The sequence below is a fragment of the Aythya marila genome, assembly GCF_965140915.1.
Source record: "Aythya marila genome assembly, chromosome: 5".
Taxonomy (NCBI): Eukaryota; Metazoa; Chordata; class Aves; order Anseriformes; family Anatidae; genus Aythya; species Aythya marila.
The window spans coordinates 62,967,459-62,990,710 of NC_139046.1; the positions used below are offsets into that span (position 1 = coordinate 62,967,459).

Sequence of the window (23,252 nt, forward strand, 5' to 3'; positions counted from 1 at the left end):
ATTTAGCAAAGGGGCCTTCCTGAAAGAAGGTCAAACCAACAAACAAACAAAAAGTCAGAAAGACTTCTTTTTCTGTCAGAAAGACAGAAGAAACAGATCTTACCTTTCCGTTCTCATGCTATGTATTACCTCCCTCAAGTGGCTGATCACATACACTATGAAAACCTGTTGCTATCAGGTACTTCAATAATTGACATGTCAGAAGCTACTTGTGGATCTGAAGGCCCCCAACTCTATTGGAAACACATGAGGAAAACAAAGGAAGTCATTTCTGCTGGTTTTGTTTTTCCAGGTCTCCTTTCATTTTGTGCAACTTATCAGGATTGGCTTTGGGGGTTGGTTTTTGTTCAAGTGGCAGCTGAGGCAAGTAACTTAATGCTTTCTGACAGAAGTTCTTACGTTCTGACAATGACTGAGAAGAGTTGCAGACAGAGAAGATGCAGATTTTCTACTGCCTAGCATTGAACTTGTTGCCATTCTCTCGTTTTAGCAAAACAGTCATATAGAAATAATTGATTATTAGCTGGTAGAAACTTCCAAGTCTTTCAAGAGAAGTTGTTTTCAGAAAGCTCAACAGATAATACACTAAAAACTCGGGAGCCATGAGACAATATCCTTTGTTTTGTAACATATCCTGTATCTAGTTATACAGTGAATGCAGTTTTAAATTTTAATAGGAATTTCCAATATTGTTTGGCATCACCATGGCTTCCAAGCGTTGCATGTACATCTTGCACATTAATTAAGTCTTCTGAGCACCTGCATTACGTAAATCCTAAATGTTTTCACAGAAACTTACAAAAAGAAGTTACAGGCATTGCAGACAACATCAAACACTCTTATTGTAAATCTGTACCTGTCATCATTTAATTAGTCTCAGACTTTTTTGCAAAGTTTATTGTCTATGGAAAAACAAAGAGAAAAAATTGCTGGAGAGAGAGAAGTCAAACTCCAGAGCTCTCAAAGCAAAAAATGAACTTTCACAATTAAATACAAATAAAACTTACAAAAACACCGAAACAACATACAAGGGTTTGCACTAACAGAGAAATCAGAATGCTTAGTCATTGTTTCAGAAGCAAGAAAAAAAAAAATCTTATTGTACGATAGCAAAAATCCATTTTTTTTCCTGTTACTAGAACCGGAAAAGCTATATAAAATTGAAAAGGGAACCATGAACATTTAGCAGATAAGACAGTAAGTACAGCAGAACCACCAAGAGCCATTCTGAGTATCTACAGCAAGCTCCTGCTGCAGCCCTACACCCGAGTCTACAGCACCACAGACCTGGAACTTTTATGCAATCTTTTGGGCACTCCGTATACATTCCACATACATCTGATACCTCAGAGGTGTACATCTACAGGTAGAGCACGAACAAGATTTTCTAAGTCTTTCTAGAAAGCTCATCTCTTGGGAGAGAGAAAGGGATTATTTACTAGCATGCAAAGAGGCTGAGAGAAGGAAAATCCAGTTTACCTTGAGTTCACAATTCTGAATTTGTATAAAGAGAACAGCCACAACTCTATGAGGCATCAAGCCTGATGAAAGTCTCAGACTGAAAGAAAGACACTGAGTTCACTAGCATATAAATTTTGAAACACAAGGCTGAAAAAAAAAAAATCAAATAAAAATCTTAAACCCAAGATGATTTTAGATGCTTTGAAATAGGCCTGGGCAATCTAGCGGTCACATATGCACTGTACGTGGAGCGGTGGCTATACACATCAGAAACCATTTGCTTGCCATTTGAAAAATGAAGTTAAATTTCACAAGTTCAGGCAGAAGTTAAGCGAGGTATACCCACAAAAAGTTTCATGTCTGTTTTGAGGGGGGGTGGGAGTTCAAGGCAAAATGGAAAGAAGAAGCTAGGAGTTGCTGGGTTTAGTGGAAAGCATTTTGTGGCATTGCAGGCTTCCTGTCTAGCTAATGGCTTAAAGACAAAGGCTTGTATTCTGGTTTTGAAAAATAAAGTCTTAAAGTCTTCCAATACAAATAAAGAAAGATTGCCATTAAGAATAATTTTTTATCTTTGAGATAATCTGGAATATTTGTGATGTTTCTTTAGAGATTCTTGATGTTTTCTTACTTATACTTTGTATTATTTAGTAAGAAATCATCAACAAAGTGAAATAGGTCATGGAGCATTATGACAGTGTTTACAGCAAACAAAAAGTGCTTTGCATCTTCTCACACACAGTAATTGCATACTGCATGCTTTAAAAGAGTGTTTTCCATATAGCAGCTGGAAATGCAGAATGTTTATTCTCAAGCCCAATTCTGACATGTTTGTATCTCATTCTCAGCTGTTTCATTATATTCATTTTCCCCAAAACTCAAAATGATGATTTGGTACACAATAAAATATCTAAATGCTTTGTAAAGGATCTTCTACTACTACTTTGTCATCAAATGTGTATATGAAGGATTACAGTAAAATAAAGCAAGAAATAAAATCACAGAATCACAGAATTGAAGGGGTTGGAAGGGACCTCAAGAGATCATCGGTCCCTGCCAAAGCAGGTTCCCTACAGCAGGCTGCCCAGGTAGGCGTCCAGACAGGCCTTAAGTATCTCCAGAGAAGGAGACCCCACAACCTCCCTGGGCAGCCTGTCCCAGTGCTCCGTCACCCTCACCAGGAAGAAGTTCTTTCGCATGTTGGTGCGGAACTGCCTGGGCTCCATTGTGTGGCCATTGCCCCTTGTCCTGTCCCCACAGACCACTGAAAAGAGGTTGGCCACATCCCTCTGTCTCCCACACCTCAGGTATTTATACACATTGATGAGATCCCCTCTCAGTCTTCTTTTCTCCAGGCTGAACAGCCCCAGGTCTCTCATCCGTTCCTCATAGGGAAGATGCTCCCGGCCCCGTATCACCTTTGTGGCCCTCCACTGGACTCTTTCCAGGAGATCCCTGTCTTTCTTGTTCCGGGGAGCCCAGAACTGGGCACAGTACTCCAGGTGAGGCCTGAACAGGGCAGAGTAGAGGGGGAGGATCACCTCCCTTGACCTGCTGGCCACGCTCCTTTTAATGCACACCAGGATCCCACTGATCCTCTTGGCCACGAGGGCACGCTGCTGGCTCATGGTCAACCTGTCATCCACCAGGACCCCCAGGTCCTTCTCCTCAGAGCTCCTCTCCAGCAGGTCATCCCCCAGCCTGTACTGATCCATGCGGCTGTTCCTTCCCAGGTGCAGGACTCTGCACTTGCTCTTGTTAAACCTCATTTGGTTTCTTCCTGCCCATCTCTCCAGCTGGTCCAGGTCTCACTGAATGGCAGCACAGGCTTCTGGCGCGTCAGCCACTCCTCCCAGCTTTGTGTCATCGGCACACTTGCTGAGGGCAGACACTATTCCCTCATGTAGTGGGTTCACGTGGCAAGGTTTTGGTAGCAGGGGGCCATAGGGGTGGTTTCTGTGAGAAGGATCTAGAAGGTGCCCTATGTTTGGGAAGGGCCCCACTGCTGACCTGAGCCGAGCCAATAAGCGATGTTGTTTTGCACCTCTGTGAGAGCATATTTAAGACAGGGAAAAAACGCTGCGCCACACAGCAGCCGGGAGTGAGAGAACAGCCTTGCAGGTGCCAAGGTCAGTGTAGAGGGAGGGGGAGAGGTGCTCCAGGCGCCGGAGCAGAAGTCCCCTGCGGCCTGTGGTGAGGACCATGGTGAAGCAGGATGTCCCCCTGCAGCCCATGGAGTGCCACGGTGGAGCAGGGTTCCACGCTGCAGCCCGTGGAGGAGACCACGGTGGAGCAGGTGGCCCTGCACCGACGGAGGCTGCCGCCTGTGGAAGACCCCTGCCGGAGCAGATTCCGGGCCGGACCTGTAGCCCGTGGAGAAGAGCCCACGCAGGAGCAGGTGACCTGGCAGGAGCTGCTGCCCGTGGGGGAGCCAGGTTGGAGCAGTTTTCTCCTGAGGGATGGACCCCGTGGTACGGACCCATATCTGGAGCAGTTCTGGAAGAGCTGCTGCCTGTGGGAAGCTCACGCCGGATCAGTTCATCAAGGACTGCATCCCGTGGGTGGGACCCCACAGCACAGGGGACGAGAGTGACCGAGAAGGAGCGGCAGAGAAGAAGTGCTGTAGACTGGCCATAACCCCCATTCCCCGTTCCCCTGTGCCACTCAGGGGGAGGAAGTGGAAGAGGGTGGATGGGGGGGGAAGGTGCTTTTGGTTTCTTTCCTTTGTTTCTCACTTCTCTAGCTTGTTAGTAATGAGCAATATATCTTACTATCTTCTTATGCCGAGGCTGTTTTGCCCGTTACAATAATTATTGCGTGATCTTCTCATCCTTGTCTCAACCTTTGAGCCCTTTTCCTCATATTTTCTCCCCATTCCTCTTTGAGGAGGGGGAGTGAGAGAGCGGCTGTGGTGGAGCTCGGCTGCCCACTCGAGTGGAACTACGACACCTCATCAAGGTCATCGATGAAGATGTTGAACAAGACCGGACCCAGCACCGACCCCTGGGGAACACCGCTAGTCACAGGCCTCCAGCCAGACTCTGCTCCTCTGATCACCACCCTCTGAGCTCGGCCAGTCAGCCAGTTCTCAGCCCACCTTACTGTCCACTCCTCTATCCCACACTTTCTCAGCTTTGCTAGCAGGATGTCATGGGAGACAGTATCGAAAGCCTTGCTAAAGTCAAGGTAGATGACATCCACCGCTCTCCCCCCATCTACCCAGCTGGTGATGCCATCATAGAAGGCAATGAGGTTGGTCGAGCACAACTTCCCCTTGGTGAATCCATGCTGACTACTCTTCATAACCTTCATCTCTTCCAATTGCTTGGAGATGGCATCCAGAACAAGCTGCTCCAACACCTTTCCAGGGACAGAGATGAGCCTGACTGGCCTGTAGTTTCCCGGATCCTCCTTGCCTTTCTTGAAGACTAGAGTGACATTGGCTCCAGTCTTCACGCACCTCTCCTGTTCTCCAGGACCTTTCAAAGATGATAGAGAGTGGTTCAGCAATCACCTCTGCCAACTCCCTCAGCACACACAGATGAATCCCATCGGGACCCATGGATTTGTGTGCCTTGATCCCACTCAGATGCTCCTGAACCGCTCCCTTGTCAACAAGGGGGGAGATCTCCACTTCCCAGACCCTTTCTCCCCCCTCCAGGGTTGAAGAGTCCCGTGGGGGAGTCCTTGAAGCAAAGACTGAAGCACAGAAAGCATTCAGTATCTCCGCCTTCTCAGCGTCTCCCATTACCAGGACACCCCCCTCGTTCAGCAAGGGACCCACGTTATCCCTAGTCTTCCTTTTACTGTTTACATACTTTTAAAAAAAAAATAAAAAAAATTATTACCTTTTATCTCTTTTGCAAGCCTCATCTCTAGGTGGGCTTTAGCCTTCCTTGTCACGTCCCTGCAGGCCCTGACAACACTTCTATGCTCCTCCCAGGAGGACAGGCCCTTTTCCCACATTTCATAAACCTTCCTCTTCCTTTTGATCTTATCAATGAGCTCCTTGCTCATCCACACAGGTTTCCTGCCCCCCTTCCCTGATTTCCTACTCTTTGGGATGCACCGATCCTGAGCTTGGAAGAAGTGCTGTTTAAATGTAGCCCAGCTAAAATGCACATCTGTGTAAAAGACACAGCAGCAGAAAAGCAGTCCCTTCTTCAAGCCAAGAAACAAGAAGCCAAAACAAGTATGCTTTACAATAAGCATCTTGATTTAAAGTGAGTAACAGAACCTCATTAAATAACGTTCTTTATAAAGAAAGTAACAAACTTTCTGCATTTTTGAAGGTGAAGGATAACAAAGCTTTAAATCTCATTTGTGTGGTTGTTTGTTTTTAATTCCAGAAACAGCACAGTGCAGCTTGTTCAAGTTGGTACCACATACATTGAAGCAAAGCAGTCACCACTTCCCAAAGCATTTCAAGGTTAGGTAGTTGACCAGTAAGAGAAATATTACTGTAACTTAAAATGAATATATAAAGTTTAGAAAGAAGTACTTGTGTGGAATTAAAGGAAATACACACTTGACCCAAAACTTACTTGAAAGATCCACATTTCCTGCTGAATTGCAACATCTGAGTAGCTTTATCTTGCTTTACACTCAGCACACCATCACTCTAGAGACTGGGAATTATCACAACTTTCAAAGATTTAAAATTACTTTTGAATGCTATTTGCCAACTATGTTAAAAATTAACACCTCAAAGTTCAAAATATTCTTGAGTAACTTATACTCAAGCTTGTAACAGCTCATTTGAAATTTTCAACACTGGGTCTATGAACTACAGAACAGGTCAGACAGTAGAGACAGATCAATCTCTTCTGTCTTCACTTCCTTTTTTTTTTTTTTTTTTTCCAAAAACAGTATCTTCAGACTTGTCTTTTTCATCACCCAAATCAAAACAACCCTCCTCACATCTGAAATCCATACAGATGGAATCATCCTCACGAGACCCCTTTCGATAGCCCCCACAAAGACAGCACTGCACAGATAACCACGCAACCAATGACTCCAACTTTCTCACAGTAGCCTTAAATCAAGTGTTTATTTCAAGTTCCTTATCACTCACATCACTGTGAATTCCTATTTCAAAGCTTGCTCAAGCTACCCACATCTCAACTCCAATCTGTTAGTATAGTTTACCACATCTTATGCAAAATATTTGCTCTGAAAAATTGTCTTCCTTCTTATCTACTTTTAAAGCCTCCACAATAAGAAGTTTCTTCACCTTCCAAATCCTTACAGTTCTCCCTGCACTGCTCTCCCTGCATTCTTCTGCATACTGCACACATGCTCTCTAAAAGGCAATGATTATATCCTCTCAAACCGTCTTCTACTCGTCTTGTTCTACAATTATTCTTATTAAAAATTCCACTTCTGTATAACACTTCCTCCCTCTATGTATTTAGAGAGCCATGCTTCTTTAATGAGAGGAACTGGGACATGGAGCTGAACACGTTCCCATCACAACAGAGGTCACTCATATGTATCACACCATCAAACTTCCTGATGGTATGTTTATGGAAAATTTGTTCAGAAGTTGAAGCATTTCATAACTGGAAGGTCATCTCAGCGGTCTACTGGAACTTTGTTCTTCCCTCTACTTCATAACAACTGCTGCATCCCTTCAGGTAATGAGACACACTGAAAATCCACGTAAGATTTTATACAGAGCCCTTACTGCCTGGATTCATATCCACATGCCCTTAGTATCTTTTAAAACCAGGCTCCAAAGAAAGAAAAAAAAGAGAAAAAAATAAAAAGTCAATGTTCACTCAGTCCTTAGCATCAATTTAATACTATATATGCCTTTTTGTATTGATAAAGGAAAATGTAAAGTATTTTTTCTACTTAGAATATCAGCTGTACATACAGGATAGAGGAGTAGCTTTTCTCCTTTCTCTTCCCAGAAATAAAGAGCCGCTAAGATTTTTTTCTTGGGTTGTTTTTTGGTGTTTTTTTTTTTGTTTTCTAAGCGTGCATGCTTTTGCTCACCTACAGATGACAAGGAGTGAAGAGTCATTTAGAAGTTTCCCACCCTGTGTATTTCCTGTGATTCTAGTATGATAAAACAATTAAATAATATTTTGATCTCAACAAAGCATGATTTTTACCTAACAGCTGTAAAAACGCACGTTAACAATAAAATTACTGGAGGTACTCAATGTTTCCCTCATGCAAAACATTTTTTCAGAACACAGATGACAAACGAAACTTTACAAAGAATGATTCACATATCCTGGTAGGACAAATATTTTGTCTGGACTGACTATAGACTAAAAACACATCAAAAACAAAGAGTTTTCCAGTAAATGTGAGCATATCTTATGGCCCATACGTATTTAACAAAAACTAGCTCCGTACTCACTTACCAGAATACACACGTATGTGCAAGTCAGTTTTGTAAAGCAACGAAAGGTGATTGCAGTTTGACCCTGAGTGCTTGGAGCTTGGACACGTTCTGCTCTGCTTTCTTCAATACTTCAAAAACTGGGAAGGGAAGCAACGACGACGACACGTGACACAGCAACTGGGGGCTCCCGAGCCCAACTCTGCAGTTAGCGGCCTTCTGTGATGCAGCGATTTCAAAGAACTACTGTGGCACCATTCAAACATCCCCAAGTAACCCACCATTCCCTGGAGGAATGCTCCCCTGCCTGAAGACCAAACGACTTTACCTGGAGCATTTTTTAGAACAAACTGGGGCAGGGTTTGAGTAGAATGCTTTTCAGATAAAAATAACAATAGCCCAGAACAACGGTGTCAAGTAAGTAGCCACAGAATGCAACCCTATCAATACTTTCTTGATTTTAGTGAAGCAGAAACGAGTACACACCAGTGATCACGTTTACAACCGCAAAAGAAAGATTATCACACAGTGGTCAAAATCAACTCATGATGTCATCTTATTAAGCTACCGCATGACCAACTTTGTTCTTCACAGCTGCAGAAAAGTTTCAAACAATATGTCCAGCTTTCAAAACAAGAACAAAAAGAAAAGCCTGACTTCAAAAAGGCAATCAAAATTAACACCATTGTTTGAAACATCCACAAATTTCCACAAGTTAAACAGTATTTGTTTGTATTCTAGCTTTCAAAGGTTAGAGTATATTTCACCCCCTCCTCCCCTATGAATACAGCTGCCAAAGTTACTTAAATTAAGCAGGGATCAATACAAAGAATGCAGTCATTTCTAAGAGACACCAAAAAATAATATATTCAGATTTCATTTAAATCTACACCTATGAGCTTTTAAACATCTTAAATGTTACTGTGTATTTTCAGTTCTCCTAACACTAGCAGTCAGTTCCTCACAAAAGCTGAGCTTTGTATCATGTCCCTTGTTCATGCAGAGTAACATCACCTCACCCGACCTGTAAGCATACTTACACAAGCACTGCAAATGCTGCTAAATACTTAGGTAACTACGGCGAGAAAAAAAAATACACATGCCTAAGATAAACACTAATTTTAAATTTTAAACAATGAGTATGTTCCCTCTGTTTGAGATAATTCTCCTAAAACTGTACCGCAAAAATAACATGATTCTGTGCTTATTGTCCTGGTAACCCAAAGTGACATATTCCCTTATTGCAGTCTCCCTCCCCATAAACAATCCACACTGCCAGGATTTTACAAGTCAAACTGCATTGCCTTTGCATGCATCAGTAGCAGTAAAAATAATTTGTAAAAAAACAAACAAACAAAAAAAAACTTCAACCCATACTCTGCAGTTTTCAGAAACTGAAGGAATTGATTGCTTGAAATTAAAAGGTAATTGAAGAAAACAGAGCTGCATCCATATCCTAGCAAACAATTAAGTACCACTTGACTTTGAGCCCAAAATGAGTTAACAGAACATAACTCCCCCTTCTGAGGCTGTGACAAGCCCAAAATGTTAACCAGGGCTTAAAGGAGTATAAAGTGTCTCTTACAAAGGAAAGCAAGTATTCTACACGTCAGTAAATCATGTTCCTACAAGTAACAATGCTACTTTCAGATATGGTTCCAGTAGAAACAAGGTCTATGTGATCAACAGCACTTCACCTCGATAAATAGTCACCAGTAAACCTAGTCTGAAAAAAACAAGTATTCAAGACACCTTGTTGCTTGTCCAGTAGAAACATTACCAGGGCAGCAGAAACATTAGCAGCAGGGATACACAAGACAAAAATGCACAGAATGATCTCCTAGCAAAAATCTCCTAGCTACAATACACAAGTGATTATTGGGCTCAGTGCTCAGTTTTGTTTTGGGGTGTTTTGTTTTATTAAAATCACTACAGGCTGAAATACAAAACGTAACTGAAGCTGTTCTACACCCTTCCTTGTAGATTTATACACAAAAATACAGACATACATAACACAGATGTAAATTATTTCTTTCAGAAAATACAGATAACAAGCATATTAGAGGACAAAATGAGAATTCAAAAGTATCTTGACTGGAGAAAGTTATGAAAAATGTTGGAGTATGGCTAAGGAGAAAGGCAAAGCTTCAGAGCTAGGTCAGAAGAGCCGATCACACAAAGACGAGGTGGCCAATTAGCTGGGTAGCAGCTTGGTTAAAAGGGATGGAGAGCTTAAAGTAGAGTGCTAAGTGACCGTAAGTGTTGTGATGTTGAAAAAAAACACAAACAGAGTGATGTCTACACACTAGAACTGCCTGCAAAGCTAGGAAATAACAGTATCACTCTTAGTATTGGCAAGATTTCATGTAAATTACTACATGCAGTTGGTCACCACACTTCAAGGAGAATAGTAGTAATAGGCTTCAAACCGTACCAGAAAACTACTTGAGTTAAACACTCTGAAAACCCTTCTAAAGGTCAGGCAGCGAAGCACTGGAATAGACTAACACTGTAGGCTGGAAACCTGCTGTCACTGGAGGTTTTTAAGAATGAGTTAGACAAACATGCACCAAGACCAATGAAGACTACAGCTTAGTGAGGAAGAATGGATCGGATGATTCCCAGAGCTATTTACCACTCTTACATCATATTCAGGACTACAGAAACCAGGGCTAAGAAGGACTTCTGGGAACCACCTCATCTATTCTTGTCCCCTAGGCTGTAAGTCCCAACACTGCAGTGTTTTCTGTTGTTTTTTCAGTTCTCTCACACAATTCAACACTTTTTATTTCTGGCTTATACTCTTGTTATCACCAGACACTAGCCTGATGTTTAAGAACCGCCTCAACTCATTCCAAGAATTGTTTCATTAAGTGACAATAGCTAAATTAGAGATCGTTGTTGTGAATGGCTTAGGATCATCTTTGCTCCTCACTGCTTGCACATTAGCTTTTATTTTTCAACACTGCATTTCATCCAAAATTTCAGTACCTGCTCATTCAGTGTCAGAGTTCTTTCTGAAGACCTTCACAGTAAGCTTTAGATTCAGCTACACTCTTTGTTTCTTTATTTTTAAATTATCTGCAAATCTCACTCCCTAACTATTCAACCCCTCATTTCAAACAGGATATATTTACATGTTGAACAGGAAAGGTCTGCAGAATGGACTCTGGGAATCCATGCTACCAGCCATGCCTATAAATACTGATCACTTGCTGCCTTTTTCAATTTACTCTTTGGACTGTTACCATTTAACCAGCAACAGTTCAGATTATTTAAAAAGAGCCCTGGATAGGAAAACTCACTGAAAATTATGATTGGCAAGACCGTTGACATCTTTGTCCATCTGTTTGCTGACTCTTTGAAAGAACTGCAAAAAGCACATGATGCTTTGTACTACCATGTTAAGATTATTGTAGTCCAAATCTCATTTTGGTAACTCCAATATATAGGATTTAAAAAATATAAAATATAAAAATAAAAAAAATATATAAATAATAATAAATACAGTCTTCATAAATCAATTAAACCCAATAAAACATCTAAGTTTGGTCCTTGCAAATCTATTTTCTAACCTTTAAGAAGCATGATTAGCCTCAGGTAGGGAGTACAGGCCAGATTCAGACAGTAGGAGATTAGAGATTCTTCATGCTCACTAACTGTTGTTTATTTCTAGGCTTCACATGGGGATTTTTTGAAAGTTACAACTCTATCATTTTTTGGCAGAAGCTACATGGTCATCCTCCTGGCTTTGGAGAGGTTTTAGGGTTTTTTGGGGGGGAGGCTAGGGGTGCACTGTGAAAACCGTGTGGTTTGACAGAAGAGGAAGAAAACTTGGATAGCTGGAATGGTGCAATTGATAAGCAAACATGAAGATGCATAACAGAAACTGACCAGAGTATCTGATCCATTTTTAGGTTCTGATAAAACATTTACCCCCCTTTTTTTCCACCTCAAGAAGAAGGAACAAAACCTGTTGTTATAGAACAGAAAATTGTTTTTACTTCAAAGGTTATATGTTGCAGTTCAAGAATCTTCTGCTTCAGGATTTCAAAGTATATTGGCAGCCACGACCTAAAGACCGACAAGAAACAAGATTATCGATTTTATCACAGAACAGGGATGGGAAAAGGGAAAGAATTTCACAATGGGAGATGACACAGCTCACAAAATGTATTATAACTTTAAGCACACAGAGAGAATAAACAGAACGCACACAACTCCATGACAAAGAAAGACCAGAGTTACCGATTATTTCCCAACATCCCATCTTCAGTCATCACAACCTTGGAATAGGGAGCACTTCCACAGTTGATTCTGGAAGACCTACGACACTATGCATCCAGTCTGAATGAAGACTTGATTTTTTTTAAGTTTATTTTTATTGCTCATCTGTAAATCTTAACTCTGGATTTTCTAACTTTAAATTTAAACAACAGATTATTAAAATTATAGTCTTCTGGGTTAGGCCTCTAAAATCCTCATCTCATGGTAACAAAGAACAATCCTCAGCTTTGTTCAAATTAGGGATGGAAGTAAATCAGTATCTTCTCACTGCTACTAGACTATTAGAAAGGAACTCGGAGTGTCAATGACTATTTCTAGAGACTGGACCAGTGAAGCCACATGCTCTTAAACTGCATACCAACATACGCAAACAAGCAAACATACAAACAAAATTAATTTAGAAAAAAATGCAAAAGCATCTTGCAAAGCCAGAAAGCTAGAAAGTATGTTTTCTGGACATATTTCAAGACCACACTCTCACAAAACATTAAACGCTTCAAGTGACAGTCTTGCCTCTTCCAAAAATATGGCATGTAGCAAAAGAGAACAAAATAATAAAAACGGCCTCCACCAGGGTATTTTGTTAAATATGTATGATCTCATCTCTCTTCATAATAAACACTATAAACAAAATATTTGGAAAACAGAGTACTGAAAAAACAACCATATAAAAGTATCACTATTTGAATCAACGCTGTTTATTCAGTGGCAAACCTAATATTATTATTTATGCAGATTAATCAAACAGGAAAGAGAATCTTTTGAAAGATGAGTTCTGAATTCCAAATCACGAGCATGTGGGTTTATATGGTTTTGTTTTCTTTTTGGTTGCCTGTAACTGAAAAAACACGACACTCGCTTTGGCAGTCCTGCTGGGTTACAATGCCATCACTGCTGACACCACAGCTTTGACACTCTAGTCCTAGAAAAACCCTCAGATGGTTTGGGATGTTAACACCTCCAGGTCTTTTCGCTGCTTTTCTGCTGGAAACTATCAGCTCCCCAGAGCTGGAAAAACGCGTCCCATGCTCCAACCATGTCAACACAAATTCAGGTGTCTCAGCTTAAAGCACGTTTACTGGCAGCTTGAGTCAAAATGTCAGTTCATTACTGGAACTAGCAAGGAACAGGCATGAGCGTCCAAAACTGTTGTAGGGGTAGTTGCCTCCAGCTAAAGGGCAAATCTGAGAGTTCAACAGGCATTACCTCACATCCCTTCCGCAAAGTTGACCAGAATTTGTAGCTAAAACTTAGAATAAGTAAAATAATTACTAAAGTACCCATAAAACATCTAGAGAGGAAGCTACTTTTCCACAGCCCTATGAACTGGCTTGCATTTCTGAACACAAGCTCTAAAGCTCTATTTATCACTACAGAGAGCATCATTTTATTTTGCACATTAATTACCGATACTATATGGCAAACAAAACATAGTCTTAAATCAGTGTTTTAGGGTGGAAAAATATCATTTTTTCCTTTGAAATTATCCTTTCAAAATTCTAAGTTCTTCAAAAAAATCAAATTCCTCTCTTCACAAGTTACCAGTCAAGAAGAAAGGACAACGAAGTGCTTTGGTAACTTCTACTAGAATCATTTGTGTTAAACAGTTTTAAAACAGCATATGCTAACAACATAGAACAGTAACAGCTTAGTCATTGCACAAGCTTCAGAGACCTACTATATATGTTTCTGGGAGAAGAGACTACTATGAAGAAATAGTTCTGCAGAAACAAAGCATATGGCTTTTTGTATGCAGTTTACATTCTTATAAAACACTGTCCCTATAATACCATTAGAAAACACAGTTTCCTAATTTACAGTTATTTAAAAAGAATGGTATGCCCATTCACCAGTACTTAAGAATTAAAAATCCATTCCATTATCTTTATGCTTTGTGAATGGACAAGATCATAACTCTGTATTTTTTCAATAAGTCGCCGGTATTTTGTCGGCAGTACAGTCAGCTTTTGCTTACTGCTATTTAGGAATTACGTTTATATTTCAGAGAACAAAAGTCACAGAAAAGGACCAGCGTCCATATTTCTTTGTCCAAAGCACAAATATATATGTTAAGTGTACAAATTAAAAATGTGAAAATGAAGAGTTAAATAATGCCTTTGTTGAAACTGAAAGGTTTATCGTGGTGTAGATGGTGCAATGCTTAAATCTGCAAATAGCTCACAGACATAAGCCTTACTCAGAGTGTTCTAACCTCTTGTTCTATAAGGTAAAATTGATAAAATTATGTAATTTATATTTATCTAATCCATTTACATAAATATAAATATTTTCAATTATTTCTGATTTAGCCAAACTAAATGTACCATCTTATGTCTCAGGGCTTAATATCTGCCTCTAGCTGAATTATTTCAGAAAACTTCAGAGCAAATACTTATGCTCTTTCTAAGAAATAAGACTGGGGACAAGGACTTTTTTTTTTTTGCCTAAACTAAAACTCTTACAAGCACTCTTTTAGGCCTGAAATTCACATCAGAATTAAACCCAGCCTTTGTGTTTACATGACGAACAGATATTTATTTTAACCATTTGAAAATTTCATCTCAAACAAAATGCTTAGTGGTTACCGTATCAACCCAACTGATGATCAGGTCACATGCATGCTATCAAAACGCGCTCTCGTCCAAAGCTGGGAAGAGAAGGCAATATGAAGATGAACTGTTCTGCGAAAGCAACAACTGTGGGTTAAGGCCTGCCTAAGAACAGGAACAGAAATACAGTACTTCTTTTCACTTGAATCGAATCAGGTGACATCTTCCTTCATGTAGACTATGTGCCAACAGACATCAATCTCGCTGGGAGCTGAAACAAAGGACAAAAGGCAAGCTACAAAGAAGAGAAGATGAAAACCAGGAGAAACCAGACTGACTGGACAAGAGGACTTCATATCAGAAAAAACACTGAGTGGATAAAACTGCCTAAACATATTAAGAGAAAAGGGAAAGAGAAAGCAGAGGAAGAGATACCTGTAAGTCAGAGATTCTTCCAGGGTAAGACTGGAAAACCAAACTGGAAGACAGAAAGAACTCCAAAATACCCGAATAGTCCAAACATAAGCAGTAAGAGCCACCAATGTCATACAGAGCAAGGGGTCCCAACCTACATAAAGTGATATGCAGCCCACTACGGAGCTGAGAGAGGAAAGGACACTGCCAAGTGACAGCACTCAATACTACTGGCATTAATAATTATGCCATTTGGCAAAATAACTCTATGCAACCCATTTTCCAAAGCACATTTTTCCACAACTGAATTCAAAATTCTAGAGAGGAGTCACCATCCCTTGGCGTCTGCAAGTATCTGTGAAATCCTCTGCCAGAATGTCTCTTCTTCAAGTTACTATTCCATTAGATCCAACGTACAAGTCTGTACTATTTCAGCAGACATTTCCAATCTTGCTGAAGACTTGTCCAAGTATCAGATAATGAATTTTCTGTGTTTTAAAGTGTTTTTCACCCATATGAAGCTACATATAAGTCACATTAAAAGGATGTTATTCCTACCTTTTTTTTCCTAATCTCCAAGTACTTGATCTTAATAATATTCCCTTGTCTCTTTTTACCTGTTGAGGCCCTCCAGAATCCAATGTGGTTTTATTTCAGCTGTCGTGAATTTGCATCCAGAATTATGACAATTTTATACTTGCTGTATATTAGCATTCATCTACTACAGCTACACAAAACCTGTGTGTGCTACCACCAACTACTGGTCCTGGTTGCAGTGCTAAGCACGTCACCTATGTCCAGTTTAATAGAAAACTTGTGATCAGTTGCATTACCTTGAGCCCAAGAGCACTACAAAGCAAACAACGTGAAACTGTGTTAATTGATTTCATCGTTTCAGATCATATCATTTGTGGAAAATTAGAAAATTGAGAACTGTTAACATCAGAGATGTGAGATCATGTCACTAACAGACAGCAATGACAAGCATCTTGTTGGCTCAACGAGCAGGGATTTAGCTGTCAAATTCAAATCAATGCTATTTGGATGGTCTTTGCCTTCAGAATATACCACTGACACCAAAGGAATCATCTATTTCAACAAATACATTTAAGTGGAATACAAGCCCCAAAACACCAAACTGAAGAAAATGCTTCAACAGAGTTCATTAGTAGAAATAATTATTTTCGCTATATAAACAATGAGCTGCAAGATCCCATGTTACTGCAAAGCAGGAAAAGAACAGATGAACTGAAGGGAGGGCTTCCTAATTACCAGTGTATATTTGTAAGAAGCAACTTACACTGATGTTTATTAAGGTTGAACAGTGCATCTACTGTTCCACATGTAAATGATTCCACAGTGACTGTGGTTTTCCTTTGTTTTTCACTTCGTAAGTACCAGTAGCTCAGGAGGTGGTTGGTGTTTTAAATTCATGTCAGTGAACTACCACAGCAGAATAATTATCTTCCCCAGTATTGTAAGATAAGGCTGTTATGTTTGCGACGCTGTAGGAGTTAAATGCCACTCTCATTGTCCCCCACTGAAAAATATGCTTGCAGTTATAGAAGGCGAGTGCTTAAACAGTATTCAGGCTTGCATAACACACTGTTTTTCATGAACATGCTGCATGAAAAGTGTCTTTTTGTTAGGTAATCCACAACATTAATCCAGGACAGAAAAGGGGAGAGAGATTCTTTATTGCAATTTAGCCTTGAAACCTCCCCAAAGACAAGAAATGTTACTTCCCTCAAGAAAATCCGTGTCCTTACGTTTTAGGAGAAATTAAGATAGCTTGCACCATAAACATTCAAACCTCATGAATGTCTCAGTTTAAATGAAAACGCAAACAAAAAAAAATATTGCTACTGCTTCTAGGAAGGCAAGACCAAGTGAGCAGAGAGTTTCAAATACAACTTCTTCAGAGAGATTCAGTAACAGACATTTGCAGGAAAGAAAAATTGAATTGAACTCTGTCAAGCTTTTTTTTCTGAAATGTTAATGAATCTGTAAATCAAAACAACAGTAGTTTTTTTCTGTTTGTTTTTTTGTCAATATTACATATTAGAATCTATAGCCTGGATACATTCAAGGAAGAAATGCTAACAGAAAAATACTGTTGGTTTTTTTTTTTTTTTTTCTCCAAGTAGCTTTTCAAGCTACTCTCATTCTGTTTTTCTTCTCTCATTCTGTTTTTCTGTTTCTGTGGGGTATGATGGAGACTGTTGTATCAAAAGACTAACCCAAGCAAGAACAAGGTTACAAGATACAACTTCCTACATTAGAGCAACTCATTTGCTTGGAAAATGTTTAGGGCACTCATGCTCTTCTTCAGTCATCATACCAAGCCACAGTAATCTCTTGCCAAAGCGCAGATATTTACATATCTGCATCCTGATTCAGTTCTGATGCTACTGCTGATGCTTCACTAAACTACAGTTCCAAGAAAGATTCTTCCTTTTGCCACAAGTTTTTATGGTCTTTTTCACTTTGAGATTTGCGTGTTAGATCTAGATCACACTTGAATCAAATTAAGCTCCAGCACAGGTAAGAAAACCACTGAAGTAACTACTTGATACTCTCATTTTTCTACTTGTTCTATTTTACAAAAATTGCATATTAAAGACACCAAGAACTCACCCACTCCTTATATATGTGCTAGCCCAGTGGAATGCCCAACTAGGAATACACAATAAATATAACACCCCCTTCCCCCCCCCACAAAAAAAAAAAAAAAAAAAAAATCTTCTCATCATATTATATGCTATTTAACCCCCAAAATGAAAATAATACTTCTTCACAGGCAAAATCTGCCCACAGGGGAAAAAAAACAAAAACAAAAACAAAAACAAACAGTATCAGACAATTGCATTTAGGAATTTCTCCCACTCTATCAGTAATCACTTATCTAGTTTCAAAACCCATTAGGATATGAAACTAGGTTAGACAAGAAAGGCTTCCCAGAAAAGAAGCTGATAAAAATCAGAACAGAAACAACCACAACAGAGCCTACACGTTGTATCAGCGTTTATCAGTTATGACAACAGTCAAATGAAACTGCTATGAAGCTGTTATAAGCCTTACACCTTCTGCCATACGCATTACAACTACACACAACAAGGAAGAATATAAAAAAAAAAAAAAAAGTCTGTCTTCTTACAGCAGAAAAGTCTCACAGAAAACTTTCTCTCCCTCTCACAGGTGTGTACACAACAGCATCCTATAGCAAGACCATTACGGGGGCGTGGGCAGAATAAAGAAATCCAGTATTTAGTTCTCTCTTCACTAACCCTACCTTTCAGTTTGTGAGATAAGAAAGACACAAAATGTTGTCTCTTACTTTTTTCATGTGCCACCACGTGGAAATTCAAGTGATAAATTTATGATTATAGTTTGTACCAGCAAAAACAAAACCAAACCAAACAAAAAAGGCATTTTCTCATGGCCTTCTGTGATCTTTGCAAACATCTGTGTTCTTCCTAAATCTTGTCCACATTCCATTGTTCAAACATCTTAAATGGAAACCTTTGGTGCAACACATCAAGTACACTTCAAAATTGAAGGAAAAACAAAGTAGCTATACAGTAGGGTCTTGTGGGATTTTGTCCTGCTTTTAACATGAAGCCTCCATTTTCTAGCACGTCTGTTCCCTTAAAAGAGCCTTCTGTAAATGCCTTTTGCAGCAAGTGACGTAACAGCTTTATATTGCACTGATATGTTGGAGAAAAATGTTATCTCCCTTAGTAAAGGTCCAGGTGAATGCAAAATAAACACAGTAAAGCAAACAACCTTGGTGTATCACCAAAATCCTTCACATTTCCACTGTTAAAACAAGCAGGGAACATTTATTAAGTCTGGTTTCTCCACCTCTGCCAAGGAACAAACACAAAATTCCAGCAGGAACTACCACTGTCATGATTTTCTGTAGTGGCCCAAAATCAGTTTTAAAATACATAGTAGCAGTAGCTATGATAAATTTAAGTTTATTTTCATGGGGAAATGTATAGACAAAGTAGTTTTTAAACAGAAATATAGTCAACTGTGTCTGAAATAGATAAAAAGCTAGGTGAATGAGATCATCCTTTAAAACACAAAGATTTTTTCTTAACTTCCTAGGTGCCTGAAAGCCTGCTGACACCTAAGCAATCAGTGGCAAAGCTCATTCTCCACTCCTGCCACCTCCGCTCATCTTGCCAGGCATAAATAAACCGCCTGTTCCATGATCTACTTTTAGGCACCCGTTACTTCTCCCAAAGTACAAAGGAGACAGAGGCACCTGATGAAAAGCTTTGTGCTCAGGGCTCTAGGATGATTCAAGCTGAAACAAATTCAGGCTGCAGAGACTTAAGCTCCTGCTCCTCCTTTAAGCTGATCCTGCGCTCATCTGATACCCTGGCAAGTAAACTGTGTTTGACAAACAAGCAGAAATCTAACTCAGAAAGAAAACTAAAATAAGTCACATAGACAAATTAGTCAGCAAGAAGGGTCTTTCTGACAGGTCAGCATCCTAGAGTGGGCCATCAGAAGGTCCACCAACAGTGTTAGTGCAAGGGAAAGGAAGACTTAACATAACAGGGATGGCCACAAGGACTGCACTAACAGCAATTTACACAGACCCAGGCTGTAACAGAAATGAATTTTGGAATGTTTGAGATACAGTTCCTCAAAGGATACTCTCTTTGGTTTATTTGAGGACAAGAAAAACACTCTCCCATCATTTTGGATAAAAACTTTTAACATCAAAGTTTTTCCACTACAGGAAAATCTAGAACCCCACTCCCAGATTGCACAGGAGCATAAATGCATAATTTTAGATACTTATACTGAATGTTTTTTTAAATAAAGCTACATAATCTGATAAACTAGGAAATATGGTTTGCTAGACTAACAAGAAAGCAACATCTTCACCACATTTTCAATATACTGCAGATATTGGCATGTGTAAATAAATCCATTTAACCCATCTGAAGTCGGAACAGATGATGGCTACTATAGAAAGAATCACAGAATTTTCTAGGTTGGAAGAGACCTCAAGATCATCGAGTCCAACCTCTGACCTAACACTAACAGTCCCCACTAAACCATTTCCCTAAGCTCTACATCTAAACGTCTTTTGAAGACTTCCAGGGATGGTGACTCCACCACTTCCCTGGGCAGCCTGTTCCAGTGCCTCACAACCCTCTCAGTAAAGAAGTTCTTCCTAACATCTAACCTAAAACTCCCCTGGCTCAACTTAAGCCCATTCCCCCTCGTCCTGTCACCAGGCACGTGGGAGAACAGACCAACCCCCACCTCACTACAGCCTCCCTTGAGGTACCCATAGAGAGCGATAAGGTCGCCCCTGAGCCTCCTCTTCTCCAGGCTGAACAAGCCCAGCTCCCTCAGCCGCTCCTCGTAGTAAGAGAAGAGGCACGAGAGCTTTTGGGGGACAGCAGTCATTAATATAAACATCTTTTCTTACTAACTTCAAGTGCATATTATTCAAACTGTTGCTGACATACAGGTTGGGGAAGAAGGGGAAGGTTACAGGATTTTTGTTTGCTTGTCTATACAAAGATATTCCTTGAAATATCAATTCCTTGATTATCCTTGAAAAACAGTACAAAATACGATTACACTCAAAATTAAAATCAAATGCATTTAAACCAAGCCAGAACACCGTTGAAGGTGGGAAGAAAAAAAAAAAAAAAAAAAAGAGAGAGATAACATAATTAAAAACCTAAAAGATTCACAGGTAATAAGTCCACAGTCCCAGAAACATATGCTCCTGCTTTTTCATCTAGAAGGAAGCATAAACACATCAAGTAAGCTATGACTTTACAAGAAAAAGAAAGGTCAGTACTCCGCGTGTTATGGGACTGCATGTGGGGGTAAAGGAATTTGGAAAACAATGCATGCCTAGTCTCCAACAGAATGTTGTTTCTTCAAACAATTTTATTATGAAGCATTAAAGTAGCAAGAAGTAATTTAAGTAATGAAGTCTAAATAGTTGCTTTCTGGGCATGACCTTTAAAAAATAAGGTTCTGATTCTGGACTTATTTATGGATCTGCTCAACTTCATACATACGAGCAATTCCACTAAACCGAACACGACAATTTATGTACAGGAAGCTAAACACATGTTTTAATACTACAGATGAAGACATTTTGCCAACATAAAGCTTTCCAATATAATCTGCAATTTTATTTCACACAGTGGCTATGTCAGACGGATCATAACCTTTAAGAAGGCAGTCTGCTTTGCTTTGCCTCCTCCTGGATTTTTTGTTTCTTTGTTTTGACTTGGGCTCTCTGATACTGCAGGGCAAAATGTTCCAAACAGGAGAGTGGGAAGACTTTATTTCAGACAAAGTGTTCTCCATTTCAAATGTCTTATAATTTTGCCGCTACTGTCAGGACAAGTCTATTTAAAGTGAGTGGAGGGGGAACCGCACCATAATTACAGTAATAATACTGGTATAGTAAAATCCTGGAGAATCTTGGTACAACTCTGTGGGCTAATATATCTTTAAATACATGGATACCATAATCTCTCTGAAAGTTATCTTTCTGAAAAACAAAGATCTTATTCTAATGGTTTATTACCTAATATTTTACAATGAACAAATACAGCCTCCAAGCAATTGCCACTTCAAAGAATAACTCAGAGTAACAAACTTGAGTGTTGTTTGTTTTACGTACAGTCAAATAAATTAAGGGACGTTCAACTGTTTAGAATACTCTTTTATTGACACCATACATCCAAAGGAGCATCCTGCAGCACCCAGCACACGCACGCATCAGCGGGCAATCAGTTCGTTTTCAAATCAGTTCACATCCTGATTTGGGGTTTGTTTCAGCGAAGCAGTGTGGTATTACCAAAAGAGATTACACAACTGAAACTAGTCTCGTTCCCCGCACAATGTTAAGAGACAGCACCACTTTCCTTCTGAGCACACAAAATAAAGAAAAGAAGAAGAAGAAAGAGCCGTTCCTGAAGAGCCCGCTGGCCGCCCAGCGCTCCCCGGGTGCCAGCAGCGGCACCACCTCCGAGCACTCTGAGCGGCCGGCTGCAGAGGGCCAGCGGCCGGCACCGCCGCTCTCTGCGGGGTCCCTGGGGACAGGGGCGCTCCCGCTGGCCCCGCGGCAGAGGCCGCCGGCTGCGGGGCGGCTCCCCGGGGCCGGGGCCGGGGCCGGGGCCGGGGCCGTCCAGGTGGGCTGAGGCGGTGGCTGGGCCCGCCGTGCCCCCGGCGGGGGGAGGCTGAGGCCGAGGCCGAGGCCGGCGCCGCCGCCCGCGGGCTGCCCGCTCCCCGCCAGTCTCCTCCTCCCGCGGCCCGGCCGGAGGCGGGAGGGGGCCGGGGCCGGGGCCGGGCAGGACGAGGGGAGGGGGGAAGAGGCCGGGACGGCGGAGCGGCCCCGCGGCAGCCACACCTACCTGTCTTCTCGTGGTCATAGCCCACCACGATGAAGTAGTCGGCCAGCCTGGCCATGGCTGCGGGCGGCCCGTCCCGGGCCTCGCCACCCGTGCGGCGGCGGCGGCGGCGGCGGCGGCGGGCGGGGGCTCAGCATCCTCCCCGCCGCGGGACCGGCGGCGCCGCCTCAGCCATGTTGGAGGCGCGGGCGCGCTGTGCGCCTGCGCGCCGCCGAGCCCGCTGCGCCGTGACCCCGCCGGGCTGGGCGTGGGCTGCGGGAGCGCCGGCGGCACGCGGCGGCCCCGGGCCCGGCCGGGCGGGAGGCGAGCCCTGCGACGGCGCTAACGGCCCCAACGGCCGGGCGCTAACGGCCCCAACGGCCGCCCCGTCAGTGCGGAGGCCCGAGGGGAGAGGTCGCGCTGCTTGCTCGTAACGGGCGTGTGCGGCCGGCAGCCCGGGGGCTCGTCACCCTCGGCAGCGGGCGCAGAGGTGTTTACCGGCTGATGCACAGGGTGCCTGCCGCTGCGGCGCTGGGCTGGCTGGCTGAGGGGCTGCCAAAACGCTGTGGCAAGCTTCCGTGGACGTCCTGTTTGACAGCACAGCGAGAAGAAACAACACGAAGGGCATCGGGCACGCCACGAGGAGCTGCAGCAGCCGCTGCACGTGGGAGTTCAGCAAATGCACCGGAGCTGCTCCTGCCCACCCGCCATCGAGCAGGACCCGGCGGTTAGTCAGCAGCCGTTTCACAGAGACATTTCTGCTTCGAGCGTGCAATACTTACACCTCCTACTCAGCTGAGA

At 41.7% G+C, this 23,252-nt stretch overlaps 1 protein-coding gene across 4 annotated transcripts in view; it reads right to left on the reverse strand.

Annotated features, from left to right (window-relative positions):
- The window catches only part of SBF2 (SET binding factor 2), a 253,227-nt gene extending 230,579 nt beyond the window's left edge, over positions 1-22,648 (reverse strand). For all 4 annotated transcript variants that reach the window (XM_082761347.1, XM_082761346.1, XM_082761350.1 and 1 more), the window contains exon 1: positions 22,476-22,648. In XM_082761347.1, coding sequence (XP_082617473.1) covers positions 22,476-22,530 — 55 coding nt within the window. In that variant the 5' untranslated portion in view covers positions 22,531-22,648. The remainder of the gene's footprint in view (positions 1-22,475) is intronic.
- Positions 22,649-23,252: the final 604 nt, after the last annotated feature.